This window comes from Centropristis striata, chromosome 19, assembly GCF_030273125.1.
Source record: "Centropristis striata isolate RG_2023a ecotype Rhode Island chromosome 19, C.striata_1.0, whole genome shotgun sequence".
NCBI classification, from domain to species: domain Eukaryota; kingdom Metazoa; phylum Chordata; class Actinopteri; order Perciformes; family Serranidae; genus Centropristis; species Centropristis striata.
In genome coordinates this window covers 1,664,305-1,686,440 of record NC_081535.1, presented here as the reverse complement: position 1 = coordinate 1,686,440, position 22,136 = coordinate 1,664,305, and the positions used below count along the sequence as shown (strand labels likewise).

The 22,136-nt window shown below is 37.9% G+C and overlaps 1 protein-coding gene across 1 annotated transcript in view; it reads left to right on the top strand.

Moving 5' to 3' along the window:
• whrna (whirlin a) overlaps positions 1-22,136 on the top strand; it is a 296,475-nt gene that overhangs the window by 231,800 nt on the left and 42,539 nt on the right. The window contains 2 exon segments of the mRNA XM_059358134.1: positions 17,748-17,960; positions 21,375-21,596. Of these exon segments, the coding sequence (XP_059214117.1) occupies positions 17,748-17,960; positions 21,375-21,596 (435 nt within the window).

Genomic DNA, 22,136 nt, shown 5'->3' with positions numbered 1-22,136 from the left:
AACAAATACACATAATTACCAAAAAAGACACAACATTATTAGAAAAAGACACAGAATTACTAAAAAAAAGACACAAAATTACCAAAAAAAGACACAAAATTATTTTAAAAAATACACAGAATTACTAAAAAAGGACACCCAATTATTAAAAAAGACAAATATTACCAAAAAAAGATACAAAATTACCAAAAAAATACACATAATTACCAAAAAAGACACAACATTATTAGAAAAAGACACAGAATTACTAAAAAATAACATAAAATTACCAAAAAAAAGACATAAAATTACCCAAAAAACACTGCTCGCAGGCTGTTCATTCGCCGCCATGCTATTCTTGTTGTTAACGTCGTCATAGAAACAAGGTAAACAAAGCTCCAGCTGGAGCATTAAAGGGACCTTCCATACACAACATTCATATAAAACTCACATTAAACTTTCATATCAAGGTGGGGGCCACAAAATATCATCACGAGGGCCACAATTGGCCCGCGGGCCGCCAGTTTGAGACCCATGATTTTCTGTACCAAAAAGCTACATAACAGAGGTGGATATTATAAATTAATGTGTGAGTCAGGATACAATAAGGCAGTTAAATCAGAGGTAGCACTGCTAATAATTAAACTTCACACTGTTTTAGAAGTGCTTGTTTTGCTTTTTTTTTGCGATTAACACAATAAAAGCACTTCACTCACCTGTTGGACTCATTAAAGCAGCTTCTGGGAGGTTCGTCTGTCTAACAGCTGTCTTGCTGTTGTGACATCCTGTCACTCAACTCATTTCTTCTCATTGATAATTTGTAAATGAAGATGATGAAAGCAGACAGGAAGTCCACTGGGATCCTCCTCCACAACAACAACCTGCTCCATTTCACACACACTTAACTTTCTCTCCACATGTCTTCACTTTTTATTATACTAACCGTTAATGGGGAATGATGGGAGAATACAAAGATCGTTCACTAACTGAACATTTTTATTATATTATTAGGGCCACGGGGCAATCACACTGAGCACTGTTGTTATACTGTGGATTTCTTCTTCTTCCTCTTCCGGACACAATTTCGTCCTGCTACTAGTCAAAAACAAATTTTGCATTTAAGTGAATGGGACGGCCGACAAAAACTGAGTGAAAAAGAACAATAATTGGAGATTTTTAAACGTCTACTTCTCCGGCATAATTTCACCTAGAGACTCCATTTAAACTTTAAACAGTAGACACAAGTCTTGTGTATCGGTGTATTAATCCACGTTTCGATAGGTCATATAGTTTTTTATCAATCCCTGTTCAATGACCATGATCATTTTTGGAGAAATCCTGAGATTATAATGGGTGTGTATTGCACGGAATGTTCGTGTCACAGTGTGTGACATCATCGCTCAGAGTGTAGAGGGAGAGAAAAAACTGTCAAAAAATAAATTTGAAAACTGCGCTCCAGGCCGCAAATTCCACTCTACAGAAATAATTTATACATAGAAACGTAGGAAAATTAGTCTTCTCCCTCACAATCCTCTGGTAAAGCTGTCAGAGTTATAGTTTGGGCGTAGGACGCACAGATGATCCACCAACACCACCAACAGCCTCATTGGCTCCCATATTAAAAAAAGGGGAAGATTTCTGAAAAAGGGAGATGTAACAGTTTTTTTAGATCGCTCTAACAAAGCTATTTTTTCATTTTTCTTAAAAAAAAAACATATGTAGACGTTCAGGAAGAACTCAGGACGCTCAAAGTGAAGTCGGATCAATGATAGGTATTATGGTTTTGCCAAAAATGCTTTCTGTTCGAGGCCAGAAATTCCAGTCTGTCCACCTCTGGCTGCTGTCACTGTTCCAGAAGATTCCACAGCTGTTAATTCTGTTGATTGCTCTGCTCTGATTGGTCGACCGCAAAGCCTTTGATGTGATTACAGTTACAGACACACACACACACACACACACACACACACATTTTGAGGTTAAAGGTCATAGGTTGCTGTATAAATAAATACTTGTAAAGGAATGCTTGTTGTAGGCGTGCTCCTTGTATATTATATAGTATCATATTAGTAGTATCATTACTAGTATTTATTGTTACAAATCTCTGAAGAATCTCATCATAGTGTACACACACCGGCAGTAGCCCCCGTGGCCCTTTCCCAATTTCCCCAGAGGAAATTTTCTAGTTATTATTTATTATATTATTATATAGTTTTGTGTTGTTTTCTTGTTGAAGTCTATCAGACTTCTCTGCACGTCCAAAAGTGACGCTGAAAAGTGAATCAAAGGGCTCCTGACCAAACATCGCAGTAAAACTTGTAAGAGTTTGATTTCATAACCAACAGATCTTCTCCGTCAGTTCTTCTTCTTCTTCTTCTTCTTCTTCTGCAGTAACAGTGTAAAGCCTGCAGCTGCATGTCTGACTGAACTGAGAGCTCAGAAGTGATATAAATACTTGATACAGACTGTGACAGTGGGTCTGATAGAGCCTGGATCAGTAAAGTCTCTACCCAAACAGCAGGTGTCTCTTTAACAACTGTTGGATGGATTGTGATGTAATTTGGTGCAGACATTCATGGTGCCTGGAGGATAAATCCTGCTGACTCTGACTTCTGGGATGTGACTTTTCTTTTGCACCATTTGTGTTTTTAAATGTCTAGAGAACTATTCCATGGATTCCCAGGTCATCTGTTAGAGTCCCTCAGGTCTCAGGGGGCAGTAATGAGCCCATTACAGCTGTGTGCGCCGTAATGACGCAGATGTTGTACGAGAACAAAAAGGCACAAAGATGCCAGCTGTTGGAAAACAGTTTTTTGTTATTTTTTACAAGGGAACTGTCTGTGATGAACGTCTGGTTAACGTCTCTTTGTCAGAGAGCAGCTGAACCACACAGGTCATTATTCTGATGAGGGAAACACATAAATGGTCATTTCAATGAAAATGGCACCTTCAATTCTCCCCTCTGCAGACATGCCCAGTTTATGCTAATCCCATGCAGTTTTTGCACACAGTTTAAATGTTTATCACTGTATAGAGACTGTATATAAATAATGGACGTAGTGACCGTGACGTCTGGTTGTGACAATGACATAAAAAAGACACAGAATTAGCAAAAAAAAGACGGAGGAGACAGACAAAAAATGTAGAATGACCAAAAAGGACATTATATGACCAAGAAAAAGACACAAAATGACCAAAAAAAGATTTTAAAAAAGATGTGAAATTACAAAAAGAGACATTAAATTAACAAAAAAGACACAAAATTACCAAAAATGACAAACCACTAAACGTCCTTTTTTACATCTATATAACGTTATGTATAACTTTATTGAAACGTTGCCGTGGATACTCTTTCAGAACAAACAAACCCAGGATTTTCACCCAGGAGACACCAAAAAATGATCAAAAAGAGATATGTAAAAAGATAAAAAATAAAAATAACATGTGAAATGACAAAAAAGAACCAACAATAAACCTTAAATGTTTCCCAAGCAGAACACCCAAGAAGACATTTTAAAAAAGGAGGTGTAAAATGACATGAAAAAAGACACAGAATTAGCAAAAAAAGACATCAGAGACCAACAAAGAATGTAAAATTACCAAAATGGACATTATATGACCAAGAAAAAGACACAAAATGACCAAAAATAGATGTGAAATTAAAAAAGAGACACTAAATTATAAAAAAAAAGCCGCAAAGTTACCAAAAAACGTGAAAAATTCCACAAAAAGGCATAAAATTACCAAAAATTACAAACCGCTAAAACTCCTTTTTTATATCTATATAACGTTATATATAACTTTATTGACACGTTGCCGTGGATACGCATTGTTCTGCTTCTCTCCTGATGACGGGTCGCCTTGTTAGTGACCTGTCAATCAAAGGTAGCCCCGCCCCAAATCATACGATTCTTTATCTTCTATTTTCTTCTAAATGGGGCCATTATTTACACTATTAACATCAGATTGTCTTGAAGAAGATTTTTTACTAGTGATTGAGACCATAGTGTTGTCCTGAAAAACATTTCTGAGATAATAAATCAAGTGACAATTTTTCTTATTTTGCATTAAAATGAATGGACAGAATGTTTTTGCAGCCAAAAAATGACCAAAAAAGACACACATTGACCAAAAACAGATGTAAAATTACCCAAAAAGACACAAAATGACCAAAAATAGATGAAGGAAATTTTCTTATTTTGCATTGAAATGAATGGACTAAAATGCTTTTGCAGCCACACTTAGCGCCCCCTGCTGGAATTAATGGTAGAATGCAGCTTAAGGCACTTCCTGGTTTGCCTCCCTGCTCAGACCTGGAGGTTGCCGGCTGGTTTATCTTGCCATTTTTCATGGTGCATTTGAATATTTCTGCATATTGGGGTCCCTCAACAGTCTTGTATTTGCATAAAATGGGTCTGACAGGGAAGTTGAGACAGTAGTGGATTCAATGGGACCAATTTTTTAAAACTTGAAGTCTCTGTATAAAATGAGCTGCTGTGACCTCCAGGATAATCACAGCCTCGTGAAACTTTACAACCACCAACTAGAGAGCGAGGGCATTCAGAGGATGTCTGGTTGTTTACTACTGACAATCAGGGCGTTTCAGCAGAAACCTCCAGAACAGAAGAGTGGCATCCAACCACCAAATGTCAAACGTGTTTGCTAAATCAAAGCATGGATTTTTTTCCCCCCGTTTTCTATCTCAAGCTCTTGGTGTCTTCATGTATAAACTCAAGTGGCCAAAATGGTCACATTTAGCACCAAATCTGCACTGTAAAAAAAAAAAAAAGTTTTTTTTACGGTAAAAACCAGCAGCTGTGGTTGCCAGAAGTTTACCGTAATAAATACGGTGCAACTTTTTCTAATATTACGGTAAAATGATATTAGCACTGTTGATTTCACATTTAAGATTGACATTTTATTCCATACTTTACCATATCAATAAAAAGTTTTTCCATCAATAGAAACGCTGTTCTGCCATATAATTGACAAGAAAATACTTTATAAATGCTGCATAAATTAAAGATTTCACCATTAAATATTACAGTTTATTTCTGTTAGAGATATGGTGTTTAGTACATTTTACATTATTATTTTACAGTGAGAAAAAGTATTTTTACAAAAGATAAATGCAAAAATTACAGTGATGGCTTGTATATATATATATTACATTATATTTTTGCTACAAACATGGTGCCAGTGTATTTTACAGTGGAGTAATGTATTTTAAAAAATGTAAAAAAAAAATCTTCTTTTTTTAAAATTAATTTTAAATCCTTTTTTAGTCATTTTGTGTCTTTTGTTACAAACACGGTGCCAGAGTATTTTACAGTGGAGTTTGTAATGTTTTTAAAAATAATAATAAAACTGTAAAAAAAATACAGTTTTGGCTGATATATACAGTTCTGATGTTTCATCGTTACTGAAACTGAATTAACTCATTTATAATTTTACGTCTTTTACTGTCAGTTTTTCACCTTAAAACCTACAGACATTTTTTACAGTGCAGAAATAAGCATGTTGAACACTCAAAATAGGAAATTAACTCAATCTAACACTTCTAAATGTAAGTTGTTGGTTTTTTTTAGAAGAAGAAGAAGATTACTTTATTAATGGGGAAATTCAACCTCTGCATCTAACCCATCCTTTTTTACACACAAGTGAACACACCATGCAAGGAGCAGTGGGCAGCACATTACTGATGATGGGAAGACGCACCAAAAAGTCTCAAGAACCCATACCCCAAAACGTACAGGAAGTCGGCCATTTTGGATTTTATCTTGGTCAGAACCAAATAATTTGCAGTGTACATTCAGAGATATGGCCCAGCCGTAGCTAATATAGAAAGCACGAGGTGTTTGATGACGGAGGAGGACGTGATGGATGGTGAAGAAGGAGTGGAGGAGCAGCAGAGACCCCGAGGTGACGGAGGAGTGTGAGGAGGTGGAGAGGAGACAAAGGCAGCGAGGCCGTCAGCGTGGACAGAAACAGAACAAGAACATTAATTACTCCCACGTACCCTGAACTAACCATCAGTCTTTTTGTCCCAAATGTATAAATTATCATCCTTCCTTCTTCCTCGTGTCCCACCATCATCAGTTATCATTAATAACATCCTGCAGCAGCAACAAACTGAGCTGCTCACACATGTGGGTGGCAGCTTGGTTTGTTTTTTTTTTAAATTTCTCGTTCAGCTTTCATATCCGTCCCCCCGGTGAGCCAGCTGCTGTCTCTGCTGCCAATCAGGACGACACAGACACCGTGGCACTTGAGAAACAGACGAGCTGCCAATATCACTTCTTCTTCTCTGCTCCATATCTGCTCCTCTTCCTCTTCCTCTTCCTCCTCTCCTCTAAGTTATCAGCTCACGAGCACGAAGCTTCCCTTTAATTAACTCCTTAATCAAAGACACCACTTCAAAGTCACAGCTCGGGGGTCTGAGTCTACGGGACGGAAACACGAGGAGGAAGACGAAGGCCTCGTCTCTGTTCTCCTTCACTCTCGTCTCAACTCAAACATTATTTACACTGTGAAAACCAACTGACAAAAAATAAGAAATAAATTAGATACGAATACAAAAACTTCATTATCCCCTGAGTGTAAATTTGTCTTTGGTTTCACCATAGATATGTCTCACAACAACAGAATAAATAGTAAAACAATAAAGAAAAAAACATTTCAAGGATAGAAAAATATAAAATAGCCTACAGCAATAACTGTACTTCACACATCACCCATTCAAGTACAACATTTCATAAAAGCACACCACAGTACAAATCAAATTTACAAATGTAGGTCTAAGACTTATTCAGAGAATAAAACCCTCAGCAAAGGAAACTACAGGACCAAACAGGGTCAATATCTACCGCATTCTGGTCTTATTTATTGCATTGACAGGACTTTTTGTAGGTTCTTCCTGCCATCGGGAGCCTAAACAGCTTCCCTGAAGGTAAAAGCTCAAATTCGCTGTACATGGGATGAGAAAAGTCATTAATTATCTTCTTATTAGATTAGATTAGATTCAACTTTATTGTCATTGAACAGAGTACAAGTACTAGAGCAACGAAATGTAGTTTAGCATCTAACCAGAAGTATCAGATCCGCAGCTGCAGCTCCTCCATCTTGTTTGCCAGAGACGGGACATTGGCGAGGACAATGCTGGGCAGTGATGAGGAGTTAGCTTAGCTTAGCCCTTAGCCCTCCTCTCCCCGCCTTTGTTTACGGTCTGGACGCCGCCTGCTAGCGCTTCCATTGGCAGCCTCCGATGCTTTGGCGACCTCCGGTATGAGCCGAAGATCGCCGAAAAAAGTGTGCACATTATGAGCATGAATGTCCAGGAGCTCTTGTTGGCTGTAGGTGATATGTGCAAGACTGTTCTGAGTGAACAGACTTGAAACAAAGACAGAATACTACTGATTTGCAGAATCTGGAGAGACACTGAGCCTCGCGTTGTACTCATGCCGCCATCGCTTTTAACTAGAATTAAGCAAATACATGCTTGAAACAAGTAAAATTATCTGTCAGTGCAGTAAGTAAATGTTTCTTTGTAAGAATTCTTTAAGTTAAAATATCTCGGCACTGGAAAACCAATAATGTCTTAAAATAAATCCAAAAATACGTATTTTGAGCAATTGTGGCTTGAAAAGCCCGACTGTAGTAACATTAAAATAAGCAATAATACCTGAAACTAGCATGTTATTTTCTCATTTCAGTATCTGTGGGTAGATACTGGTGGTAGAAAATACTTTTGAAATATCATTTAAACTTCATGCAACTAAAACTCTCAACTGGAGCCAATATTTTAGGTAAAAACTCACCATATTCAAGAGCTGAATAGATTGAAAAGCATGAAAAAGCTCACAATGTCAATCCTAAAAACAAGTCATTAACCCTCCATGAAAGCACCTGAATATGACTTCTTCATGACATGAAGACATAAAAATGAAGCAACATTGAGTCTCTCCATCAGCTTCCCTCTAAAGTTCTGGCTTTAAACTCCATGCCAGATTTTTTTTGATGATATTCGGCCAAGTAAAACCGGAGATAATGTCAAATAATGTCAAATATATTTAGTATAAAATATTGGACTAGAGATTATCCTCATTTTACCTGTTAGATGTTATATATGCAACCTGTGTTCATACAGTATTTGCAACATTTAAAATTCTGTGTTTTGAATAATTTTCAAGATCAGATTTTATGTTTTCCTTTGTTTCTTTTGGGTTCAACATTTTTATCAAGTAAATCAAAGTAAAAAAAATTAATTATCAGGACACATAGGAGAGGTAACGCTGAAAAACCTGATACCAACATGGCATGGTGAAGATTTTTAACACATAAACATGTGTTAAAAAAACATAACATTTAAAGGAGATAATAGCCGAAGATTCCAGAGGGTTAAACAAGCCTGTGGCCTGTTCCCCGTAAAGGACACATGGCTATATAGTGAATTACAGTAATCCAATCTGGTATTAATAAAAGCATGGATTACAGTACTTTTGATAAAATCCTTACCCTCGTCCTCAACTCTCGCCCGCCTGCGTCCCTCTCTATCACCAGCAGCGTCCCGGCCCACATGGAGCCAACCACTGTTTAATGTCCAAGGTGAACTCTGGTGCTACTCTACCTGAATCCTAATCACCGCCATGCTTACCGCGAAAATTCCTCTAAAGCGTCCGTGTCCCGGTTACTCAACTCAAGGACGCCGTGGAGCGAACCGACAGTCAGTGTGTCTCTCTCGTCCTATCAGAGGACAGACTGGCACTTGAAATGAAATCGCTCGTCACTCAACTGGAGTGGAACACCTGCAGTTTCCTGCTAACGAGGTCTGCTGGATGAGATGATGCAGGAGGACGAGGAGAGGACGCTTTTACTGTGAAAAACCACCAGTTTCCTTCTTTTGTTATTTCTTTTTTGAAACACATTTACATACAAGACATACAAGTAAACAAGGGTACTAAGGATAATCATTAAAAAAAAGATATGGGAAGAGGAAGTTGAGGAACCAGGCCCCCCATTACCCAGACCCCTCTCCCCATTACCAAGACCCCTCTCCCCATTACCCAGACCCCTCTCCCCATTACCCAGACCCCTCTCCCCATTACCCAGACCCCTCTTCCCATTACCCAGACTCCTCTCCCCATTACCCAGACTCCTCTCCCCATTACCCAGACTCCTCTCCCCATTACCCAGACCCCTCTCCCCATTACCCAGACTCCTCTCCCCATTACCCAGACCCCTCTCCCCATTACCTCTCCCCATTACCCAGACCCCTCTCCCCATTACCCAGACCCCTCTCCCCATTACCCAGACCCCTCTCCCCATTACCCAGACCCCTCTCCCCATTACCCCGACCCCTCTCCCCATTACCTCTCCCCATTACCCAGACCCCTCTCCCCATTACCCAGACTCCTCTCCCCATTACCCAGACTCCTCTCCACATTACCCAGACCCCTCTCCACATTACCCAAACACCTCTCCACATTACCCAGACCTATTTCCACATCACCCAGACCCCTCTCCACATTACCCAAACACCTCTCCACATTACCCAAACACCTCTCCACATTACCCAGACCTATTTCCACATCACCCAGACCCCTGGGCCCTGATGGACCCTCATAAGAAACCTGCACCCATAAAGCATCCCCATAAAGAAAAAGACAAACATAAAAAGGCATACATATCTTGAATGTATAATTCAGCCATTTCCATATTAAAACTATTAACTCCATAACAGCCAGAACAGAAAAATAGGAAAATACATGGTAGCAATAGAAACGTATGTCTAAAACATTCAAATTAAAATAAAGAAAAAATTATTAGTCCTTATCCCAATCTTTCGTAATTGCAAATTTTTGCAAACCATCTGATTGTGGCTTTCTTTTATTTTTTATCATAATCTTGTTGTTTTAGGAACATAATGAACGTGTCCAATTCAATATATTTTTCTTTTTAGAAAATAAAAAATTTCCCCAGAAGCACAATGGTGTTTAGCAACATATTTTGTTCTTCTTGCAAACCCCAAATGATATTGATTGGTGATAATGTTAAGACAAGTCCTTGATCAGACAGCCAAACTGTCACCTGGCGCCAACATAGAGCCACATCTGGACCAAACAGATGTAAGATGTCTTCCTCTTCTTCTCCACAAAATCTACACATATTGAACCACCAGTTTTTACAGTTAATGGACATCCGGTAACTCTCGGTTTGTTTGTTTTGGACCTGATCCATTTCTGAGGTCATTCTCTGCTGGCTGGGTTTCCTAAATGCCAGATAACCTGATTGGGCTTTTTATCGCAGAGACCAACAACAGCAGCGACCGATGTTGACATCCAATTGATAAAGAGCAAATCAGATAAAGCCGGACCTGGAAATGTCACACGCCTTATCGTTGCTACGGCTGGTTTTTCATTTAATGATACAAACAAAGAGTGGAAGAAAGTTGAGATAAAGTTAAAAACAGATATGAGACTCTTCTCTACTAATCTCTACTTTAACTGAAGGAGAAAAAACACTTTCCCTGCACTCTGCTGCTGTTAGGGTCACCACTATACTTACCTGTAAACAGCTTGGTAGATCTCGCCTGATGACTTTTATGCAAAGGTTTCCTGAATAACAACATGAAATGGCCGGCTGAGCTGCTGGTTGAATAGGCCCACATGGTGGCCACAAACTTCTTTGTACCAAAACAAACAGCATAAGTAACCCTGCTGGATTCAGTCAGGCTGAAAAATAAAAATCTTGCCGAAATGAAGCGGGGAGAGTGACTGCTGGGTTACAGAGACCTGCTCTGTGGTTTTAGAAAAAGGTCTGTAGCAAGAGAAACAAACGGCTGTCTATGAAATCTGAAAACAATATTAGTAACCAGACAGTGTAACCAAAGATCTATGATGCAGGTGTTTGATTGCAGATCTAATTAAATGAGGCCAAATTAAACTGTAAGTTAAGACAGCACCTGGGAGGGAAAGCTATATCAGGAAGCTAGTGTTTTCTTTTTCACTGCTTTACAGATTTCAACTGTCACGTGTGTGACTTGCACCTAGCTGTTTTTTATTTATTTATTTGCACAGTTATAATAACATAAAATGACAAAGATAACAAACAATGTTAAGTGCAGGAAGAGTCAGAAAACCCAGATGGGCTTATTTAAAGCACCTAAAATGTCATAATTGCATAGTTATAAGTTCGTTATAAGAAAGTAATAAATTGATAATAAAAAAAAAAACATTTATAGGGTTGATTGGTTTGGTAGGGTTGGTGGGGTTGATGGGGTTGATTGGGTTGGTAGGGTTGGTAGGCTTGATTGGGTTGGTAGGGTTTATTGGGTTGGTAGGGTTTATTGGGTTGGTAGGGTTGATTGGGTTGGTAGGGTTGATTGGGTTGGTAGGGTTGGTAGGGTTGATTGAGTTGGTAGGGTTGATAAGGTTGATTGGGTTGGTAGGGTTGATAGGATTGATAATGTTGATAGGGTTGGTAGGGTCGATTGGGTTGATAGGGTTGGTTGGGTTGGTAGGGTTGATAGGGTTGGTAGGGTTGATTGGGTAGGGTTGATTGGGTTGGTAGGGTTGATTGGGTTGGTAGGGTTGATAGGGTTGGTAGGGTTGATTGGGTAGGGTTGATTGGGTTGGTAGGGTTGATAGGGTTGATGGGGTTGGTAGGGTTGGTGGGGTTGATAGGGTTGGTAGGGTTGATTGGGTTGGTAGGGTTGATAGCGTTGGTAGGGTTGATTGGGTAGGGTTGATTGGGTTGGTAGGGTTGATTGGGTAGGGTTGATTGGGTTGGTAGGGTTGATTGGGTTGGTGGGGTTGATAGGGTTGTGGTAAACCATGTTACTTTATCACCACAGTCACAAAAATTCTGTACCATCACAGCCCTAACTGCAACTGCTACACAAGTTTGTCTTGTCCTTTAAACAGCTTCTCATTGACGACACAAATTGTATTTCAAATTAGCATCAAAGGTAACGGTTGTGAGGGGAGGTGGACGGGTGAAACAAACCCGTTCTTTGACCCAGGATGCCAGTTTGTTTGTTTGTGTCCTGTGAGAAACCAAAAGTTAATGTTGTCATTTTGAGTCAACCAGAACAACTGCATCCAGTAGTTAAGTGCAGTTGTAGCTATTCTTCCTTATAATACTGAAGCTGTTTATTTTCCCTAACCTTGATAAAGTGGTTCTGTTGCCTAAATTGAACAGTTTCCAGTGTAAGTGGAGGTTTATTTTGAAAAGCCACGGCATGTAAAAAGCAGAGACTGACTCAGCGTCCATGACACATCCAGAACTGACACTAAAAGGGTTTCTTTTGCTTCACGGTCACACTGCGAGGAACACTCAGCACAATCATCGCTATCTGACGAGGCTGGAGTGGGAATGTGTTGTTTATCATCCAGCAAAAGTTCCAGCTGAGGTTGTGATGAAAACGGAGCCATCTCTAACTTTAAATCACCGTTAAACAGAAGGAAAAAGCCAAAACAAAGGCAAAACACTGCCGGCTTAAAGTCTGTGTGTGTGTGTGTGTGTGTGTGTTTTCCAGCTCCTGTTCCATAACAAAAGAAGATTTGTGCTAAAGTGAAGATTTCCTTGATTTCTCACGTACTTGCACTCTGCCTGTGTTTGCAAACAACATTAGGACATTATTATTTATCTCGCAGGGAGTTTAAGCACTTCTGTCTGAAAATAAAAACAGGACGAGGAAATTCTGTGAAAAGAACGGAGAGGAAAAGATTGCCATGCCAACGCTATAAAAATCGATCGCACATGATGGTGGCACAGATTGCGTCTGACCTTGCAGGGCAGATGTTGGTATTAAAGCTGAGGCCTACAGAGAGAACAAGTGTACCTCTGCCACGTTGTTATATTACAGTCATAGAAACAGCCAATAAATTAGCTTCTCTGCTCCGTCACCTGCTCCCAGCTGACAGAACTTTCAGGTCTAGATGTAAACTTTATGAGGGTCCCTGCAAAGCCAGGAAGTTATGAAAACAGACGTGTTTACTAGCTGCCTGCCACTGAAGCTGACAGATACCTGTATTACCTGGGGTGACTGTGCATTGATTTAATCCCATTAAAAGCTGTAATGTTCCTTTGTCACACAGGAAAATAAGAGCCTTTCATTGATAACAGTAAGCCGTGGAATCAGATCTGGTTTGAGGCTCGATGACGAAGCTAAAACTCGTCTCGGTATCGTTCTGAACACATGGACAGGAAGTGAAATCTCCTCCACTCCTTATCGCCATTTGAAGAGCTAATCAGCTTCATCGAGGGGAGATAGTGCTCCCTTATCACCGCAGCAGCATCTGTGTGTGTGTGTGTGTGTGTGTGTGTGTGTGTATGCTTGTCTTTATGTAGTTGTGAGGGCCAACTCTTGGCAGAACACCAACATTGTGGGGGCATTTGTAGTTGTGAGGACATTTTGCCTGGTTCTCACAAAGAAAATGCTAGAATAGCTTCGATCATGGCCCTCACAACTATATAAAGACGTGTGTGTGTGTGTGTGTGTTTTGTGCAGAGTGGCCACATCCGCTAAACTCTTTCCTGCCTCCGAAATCTAATTATTAGTATTATAATATTATATATTACATATTATATAACAGAATCAATACCTGAGACCGGATCAGAATTTAATGTTTTAGGCAATTACTTAATGCTCTTAGAGGACCGGCTGATTTACAGTATGCAGCCAGAGAGTATATGTCCTTATATATATATATATATATATATATATATATATATATATATATATATATATACACTACTGGTCAAAAGTTTTAGAACACACCAACTTTTCCAGAATTTAATTGAAAATGATGCAGTTTAATGTCTCAGTGTACTCTGAAATTAATGCACATTTAAAATTCTTTATTGAGCATGATAGTGTTATGAAAGTAAAAAAAAAGATTCAAAATGACATTTTATGTTGGACTAAAGGACTAAAAAAAGACACAAAATGACAAAAAAAGACACAAAATGACTTACAAAGACATGAAAAGAATTCAGAAATGGACAAAATAGCCCAAGACTCCATAGAGTTAAGTTGTTAACCCATTTCTTGTTCCCTGAAAAAGGCCTACTTGTATAATTCTGAAATGTACATTATTTTCCAGTTTTGGTTAAGCTTACCTTTTTTTATTTACCTCTGGCAGTTCACCACTTACCTTTGGACCCTTTCAAGCTGTTCATTTGACTTGAACTGCTTGAATTTCAATAAAAAACTGGAAAAATTGGGGTGTTCTCAAACTTTTGACCGGTAGTGTATATATATATACAGAGAGAGAGACTCCTCTACTACACAATATCACATCTTACACAGTGTCACGTCTCACATTTTATCTATATATGGTTTATGAAATGTATCCACTTTGATTTATTGATTCTTACATACGTGTGTGTGTGTGTGTGTGTGTGTGTGTGTAGACACACATTCACTCCTCTACTACACAATATTACATCTGACACATTGATATATTGTTGTTGTCTTAATTTATATTTTTACTTAATGAATTGTAAATCTGTCATTGATGTATCTATTTTATCTTATTGATTCTTATATCTTACTGTTTTGTGTTGTCCAAATATTTGGAAAAAGTTGTACTTGCGCTTTGGGAATATTGTTTTTTGTTGTTGTTTTTTTAACTTTCGTGCCAATAAAGCCTTATTGAATTAAATTAGAGAGAGAGAGAGAGAGAGAGAGAGAGCAGTATGTTGAAGCATAATGCTTTTCTTCTCTAATGATTGATGACATTTATTAAGATAGTTTGTATACAACTGACATCGTTATTGATGGATGTGGGTGCAATATATGTTTAATGACTCAAATGATACAATATGTCCTGTTTAATCTTCTTTTTTAGAATGCAGCTGTAAACTGCATGTTAAGTACCTGACAGTAAGTTAAAGCAGAGTCAGCGTTTTAAAGGAGGGACTGGGGATATTTAGGGGGGGACAGCAGGTCAACAATAGATGACACATAGAAGGAGTATAAATACATCATCTGAAAGCTGGGAAGCTCAAGATTAATTAGTGATTAATTTGAAAGCTTGTCATGTTTATTCTACTTGTAATCTGTAATAAACTTTGAGTTTTGGTTAGGTGCCTGTTAATATCTTGAAGTTTTAGAGTCTGAGGCAATATGATGGCCACTCTCATGCTCACTAATGTCTCATAAGTTATTGCAGCAATGTTTGTTTTGATACCATTTGTTACACACACTGTAAAGAAATGTAGAAATTACAGTAAAACACTGTCAAAATACATCAGAAATAGGGCTTAAAAAATGAATATTGTCGTAGTAGACACTTTTAATTACCGTAAATCAAAGAATAGCACATAACTTTGACTCATAAACTGTAGCAAAGATACAGTTTTGCTGTAAAAATGTAATATTTTTATGTAAAATTAATGGAGAAATACCATGAAGTCACAATGACACAATTACCCTAAAAAACACAGGAATATTCAGTCTAAATGACAGTTTTTCCTGATATTTCTTGGTCCCAAATGATGCATTTTTCACTGCTTGAACGTACCCCAAAACTCACCAAACGTTGAATTTTAGTCACACGTGGTGAACAATTTTATAATCTATTGTCATCCTGAAGTTCCACCACTAGGTGGCGCTATAATAAAGGAAAGTGCGTTTTGGCTAATAACTCGTATATCCACACATTACCTGAAATGTGCTGAGTCTTGTGATATAGGCCACGCCCATTTTCACCTACCTTTTTTTTTTCACGAAATATCGCAAACCTACTTTTTCAAACTCCTACCAAGCAAATTTCATCATTTTGCACCAAACTTTGCACACAACATCTATGGACCCTCTTGACAAAAAAATTTTAAAAACAGTTTTGATTTTCTAAAGAATACACAAGTTATTAAATAACAACAGTTTTGGCTAATAACACATTGTGAAACCTTATATCTACGTGTTCACTCAATTGAGCTGAATTGTGTGATGTAGGCCACGCCCACTTTTGCAGTAAATTACCATTTGCTAAAATCTAAAAATATGCAAAACTCACTTTTTGGAACTCCTCCTATGCCATTCGACCAGTTTGCACCAAACTTTGAAAGTAGCGTCTGTAGACAGCCCTGAGAAAAAGTTATCAAAACAATTGTGATAGTTTAAACATTACTTAAGTTATTAAATGACAACTTCCTGTAGATGTTGGTCAAAAGAGGAAGTGTTGCATATCTTGTTACTAGGGCCGGGACTCGATTAAAAAAATTAATCTAATTAATTAGAGGCTTTGTAATTAATTAATCGAAATTAATAGCATTTTAATCGCATATAAATATTTGACCTGAGAACAGTGACAAGTAATTTTTTTCACATGGATTTTTAGTATACCATTGAATAATGACTGAATACAGAAGCTTAAGCAACAAAAATATTGTTTATTTTTGTTCAAGTCCAACAGACCAGTGCAATTTTTTTCCATTAAGTGTAGCAATAGCATATTTATAAATATAGTACATTTCATAATCCAGGTAGCTGTAAACTAGAATACTTTGGTTTTTGAAGTAAAACACAATCCACGCTAGCTAGCACACTAGCCGCTAGCTGCTATATGTTTAGCATTGAGGTGATACTTGAGGCTGGATGTGCTGCTATGGTGATATGTGAATTCCTTGTTGCCTAGCAACACAACCATGCTCTTATGGACGCTTCCATCCGTTGGTTTTTAGTAACTAAATGTCCCATCATCCACGGGGCCAACCAAAGGTCTCATCAGCTTCTTCCTTCATGTTCACTGTGGTTTGTTGTTGTCTCAACTCATCAACGCTAGTTGGTGCTCCAGTATAATCGCTCCTCCTGAAACTCATCCAGTGAGAAACGTTCCGCGGTGCCAAAATTAGTGCCATTAACCCTCTATGGTACGGTGTTGCCCTCAGGCAACATACCCATTTTTGGCCTGTCAAATTTATGTATAGGGAACCAATAGCAATGCTTTAATTTGTCACATGACCTCCAGGCGGCCATATTGAAACCCTATTTTGCAGACTTTTCCAAAGGAAACAGCTTTGCCATTTTGCGCCAAAAAAAAACACTCAAAGCGTAATTTCCTTCCCTTTTCCATCTGGAAAAAATATATTTCTACTTATAGGTGAGCAAACCTTCATTTTTGGTAGATTCATACACTTAGACTGTTCAAGACAGGCAACATTCAGACAAGAAACCGGTTAAAAAAGTTCCTTTTATAATGTTTTTAAATTTAAAATGTTATGTATTGTACCCTGTTGAAGCTACTGAATCTTTTACACATGTTTATTAAATAAATTATGTTCAAATTAATTTTAAAAACTTTCTTTTTCACTTGTGCACCGTTATGGTACAATGTTTCCTACGGAAACAAACCCCAAAAACTTCCAAAAAAAAAAAATAAAATAAAAATAAAACTTCTTCAGATTTTGTTTATTTAGTCTATTTTAAGACAAAAAACACTCCAAACATTTTTTCCTAACTGGCATCATAATGCGTACCATAGAGGGTTAAAATGCGTCAATTTTTTTAACACGTTAATTTTTGCGCGTTAAAGTCCCGGCCCTAGTTTAAACATTACTCAAGTTATTAAATGACAACTTCCTGTAGATGTTGGTCAAAACAGGAAGTGTTGCATATCTTGTTACATTTAAATTCACAGCAGAAAACCCACTCACTGTATTTTTTACGGTTAAGTTCTGGCTGCCGGTATTTTACCGTAAATTAACCATATTTTTTTTACAGTGTAATATCTCCCCCTCTCTTGTCTCTGTGTCTTCTCCACCAGCCGGGCTTCTATAAAGGCGTGGCGGGCTCCCAGGTGACCCTGTCCAGCCTGGTGAACCAGTCCCGCGCCATGCTGGAGGAGCAGGCGCGCCACCTGCTGACGGAGGCGGAGCGGCAGACCATGGGCTACTACCTGGAGGAGTACCGGGACGGACACATCGGGGTGGAGCAGCTGGTGGTGGCGCTGTTCGAGCTGCTCAACACGCACGCAAAGGTGAAGTACACGCTAGTACATTTACTCAAGTAAAGTCAGGTACTTGTAGTTTACTTGAGTATTTCCATTTTATGTAACTTTATACTTCTACTTCACTACATTTATCTGACAGCTTTAGTTACTTTACAGATCGAGATTAAACATAAAAACATTTAGACATAAAATGACTACACAGAAAGAAAAAACAACCAAAAAGTTCATGAAAAGAAGAAAAAAAATCCACAAAAAATATGCAAAATGTCTTTTCGGGGACATGAAACTATAAGAAGGAGATACAGATTATGAAAAAATACGCTGAAAAATAGATAAAAAGACGACAAAACAGCTACAAATGGATACAAATTACACAAAAAGATACACAAAATGTCTAAAAAAAGACATAAAAGGGTTAAAAAGAGATGTTAAATAATCAGTGGTGGAATGTAACTAAGTACATTTACCCAAGTACTGTACTTAAGTACATTTTTTACTTGTACTTTCAACATGATATGCCATGCCACGGGATATGACTGTCATTAACTTGCATTGTAGCGAAATCCATGTCAGTTTCACGGAAATTTGAGTGATTCCGTGGCTATTCCACGGATTCCTGTGAGACCAGGTTCTGTACTTTACTTGAGTATTTCCATTTTATGTAACTTTACACTTTTACCTCTACACTGTAAAAAAAAAAAAAACAGTTTAATTTACGGTAAAATACCGTCAGCTGTGGTTGCCAGAACTTCACCGTAAAAAATACAGTGAGTGGGTTTTCTATTCTAAATTTAAATGTAAATATTCCCAAAAACTGTAATTTTGACTGAATAATCCCATTATTTGTAGGCTAATTATGTCATTGTGACGCTATGGTATTTCTCCATTAATTTCACATAAAATTTTTACATTTTTACGGCAAAATAATTTTTTTAAGGGTTATTGTGTTCTAGTGAAAATATAGTATTTCTCCTTTAATTTGAGATGAAACAGTTTAAAAGAAAAAAGTAATTAAAAGTGTCTACTATGGTGATATTCAACTTTTAAATGTATGCCCTATTTCTGATGTGTTTAACTGTAATTTCTACAAACAATTTTTACAGTGTAAATTTTGCGGCAAATATTGAACTTTTTACTCCACTACATTTATCTGACAGCTTTAGTTACTTTTCAGGTCGAGATTTAACATAAAAACATGATCAAATTAAAGTTAGACAAAAATTAGACCTCATAACAGTATATGAAGTAGTTAAAATGAGCCCTACCTTGAAAAAATAAGAACATTGCTTACATGAATGAATCAATAATAATAATAATAATAATCCAATAATATATTTAGAAAATATAAAACAATCTGAGTGGGTCCATTCTGCATAACGAGTACTTTTATTTTTGATACTTTAAGTACATTTTGATGCTGAAACTTTTATACTTTTACTTCAGTAAGTTTTGAATGCAGGACTTTTACTGTAGTGGAGTCATTTCACAGTGTGTATTAGTACTTTTACTGCAGTAAAGGTATGAATACTTCTTCCACCACTGAGTACAAGCAGCCGAGAGACAGAAAAGAAATATCAAAAGAGAATCAATTTCCTTCATGCAGAACTCCTGTAACCCTGTACAGAGAGTGTGTGTGTGTGTGTGTGTGTGTGTGTGTGTGTGTGTGTGTGTGTGTGATTGCTTCAAGGTTTGAATTGAAGTTTTCTCAGATTTATTGTCCAGGTTTTCTTGCCGATGCTTACTCCACGTTTTTTTTTTTGTTTTGTTTTGTTGGTTTTTTTTACTTTGTCCTCAGCTCTTAAAAGTCTTTTGATTTTCTCACCGTCTGCAGTAGTTCACCTTGTAAAAAAACACAATAAATCAAAAAGCATTTTATTTTGGATTTCTCAAGTACACGGCTGTATCACACACACACACACACACACAGAACATCGTCCTGCTGCCTGCTGCTGTATTTATTTACAGCTACTGTACAACTTCCTCACTGGATGGATAGTTTGGATAGGAATAGTTTGTCTTTTTATTGTCCAACAGGAATGAACTTAATATAAGAATAGGGCTCGTCTTGGCTTATATTTAGTGGGGAATTTAAACCTAAACCTTCCAGCATCACACAAAACACACTTTAACCCTTTGATGCTCAACATGGTCTAAAGTGACCCGATATGAGTTTTTATGTTCTATATCTTTTTTATCGTTCAGTATTCCAGGTTTCCCTCAATTAGTTTGTTTTTGATCATCATACAATCTAATTTAATGTTATCTTTATTATTTTTTAATAAAATTTGTAAATTAAATTTGTGTCACTACTCTTCAAATGCACAACATGGGTCAAAAATGACCCATATCCATTTTTAGCTAAGTAGCTTGTTACGCTAACTACTTAGCTAACTTCTTGGCTAAGTATTTAGCTAAGTAGCTTGCCAAGCTAACTACTTAGCTAACTTCTTGGCTAACTATTAAGCTAAGTAGCTTGCTAAGCTAACTACTTAGCTAACTTCTTGGCTAAGTAGCTTGCTAAGCTAACTATTTAGCTAACTTCTTGGCTAAGTATTTAGCTAACTAGCTTGCTAAGCTAACTACTTAGCTAACTTCTTGGCTAAGTAGTTAGCTTAGCAAGCTACTTAGCCAAGAAGCTAGCTTTCTAATAATACAAAAACTTTTTTTCTTCATAAAGTACAAGAGGCTTGCTAAGCTAACTACTTAACTAACTTCTTGGCTAAGTATTTAGCAAACTAGCTTGCTAAGCTAACTACTTAACTAACTTCTTGGCTAAGTAGTTAGCTTAGCAAGCTGCTTAGCCAAGTAGTTAGCTATGTAATAATAAACTGTTTTTCTTCATAAAATATGAGAATCAAAATGGAAATAATGATCTGTTGTTATCAAAAACAAGATATTTAAAGAATACTTGGAATGTTCAATCATAAAATAAGTTGATATCAAAAGATAGAGCACAGAAACACACAGCAAACAATAAATAACATAATAAGAGAGAGTCTGTTTGTTCAGAATTCAGAATCCTAATAAAAGCCAGTAGCAGTCAGCTTTCCCTTTGCTCCTTTTTCACAACTCTTACCTCACAAATTGAGATATAATTGACTTTTCAGGAACTGTCACTTCAACCTCCATCAGAGTTAATGCTAATCTAAGTTTGGAGAGGATGAAACCAACATTAAATAAAGGTTTAAACACCTGCTCAGTTGAAAACACAGTTCTGGTCCAACAGAATAAACAGGATCAACTGTGATTCATAAGTCCTGTTTAGAGATGAATCATTGTTACAACCCACCTAAAGTCTGTCACATCTCACCTTTGTCTCTCCTCTTGTTCCTCCTCCACCTCCTCTCCTTCCTCTCCCCTTGTTCCTCCTCCTCTCCTTCCTCCTCTCTTGTTCCTCCTCCTCCTCTCTTGTTCCTCCTCCTCCTCTCCTTCCTCCCTCAGTTCTCCCTGCTGTCGGAGGTGCGAGGCCTGGTTACTCCTCAGGACCTGGAGCACTTTGACGGTCTGGTGCTGAGACGTGAGATTCAGGCTCTGAAGGCGAGACAGGGGCCCTCGGGGGCCCCGGCCCTCCAGCAGGACTCCCTGTCCATGGTGTCGTACCCCGACACGCTGACCTCGTCCTCAGCCAGCTTCATGACCAACACCACCCTCAGCTCTGCTCGGGTAGGGGGAGGGGCTTATTATTATTATCAGCTTCTTTTATTAAATGTCTGCTGCTGGGTTAGCTGAGATAGGCAGCTTCGTTTCTTTTTCATTCTTGTAGACATAGAATGTGTCCAGGGGCCTCATGTATCAAAGAGTGGGTAGCTTTCATACGGAAAGCTTAAGCTAGCGTTGCTTTATTTCAACCTAGCTAGCAAGCTAATATGAATGAAACGTCTTCACACAAAACGGCATTTAAAAAAACGATTGGGGCTTCTCCTCCTCTTTTCTTCTCTTTCGATACTGAGCACCGGAGAGCTTTGACGGTGTTTCATCTTGAAGATTTATCAAAACATAACGTGTCTGTTACTTGACGGGAGCTGACCTCTGTGACAGCGATCTGACCTTCTAAAGGGGGGCAAGGCAATGACCACATGTCATGTGACCCAGCACCACAAGAGAGAAAATGTCATTGTTTATCTGTTTCTTTATTTAGCTAATATTTATTATTTTCAAGACAGAACATGAAGGGAGGGCGACAATGGGCATCAAAAATTTTTT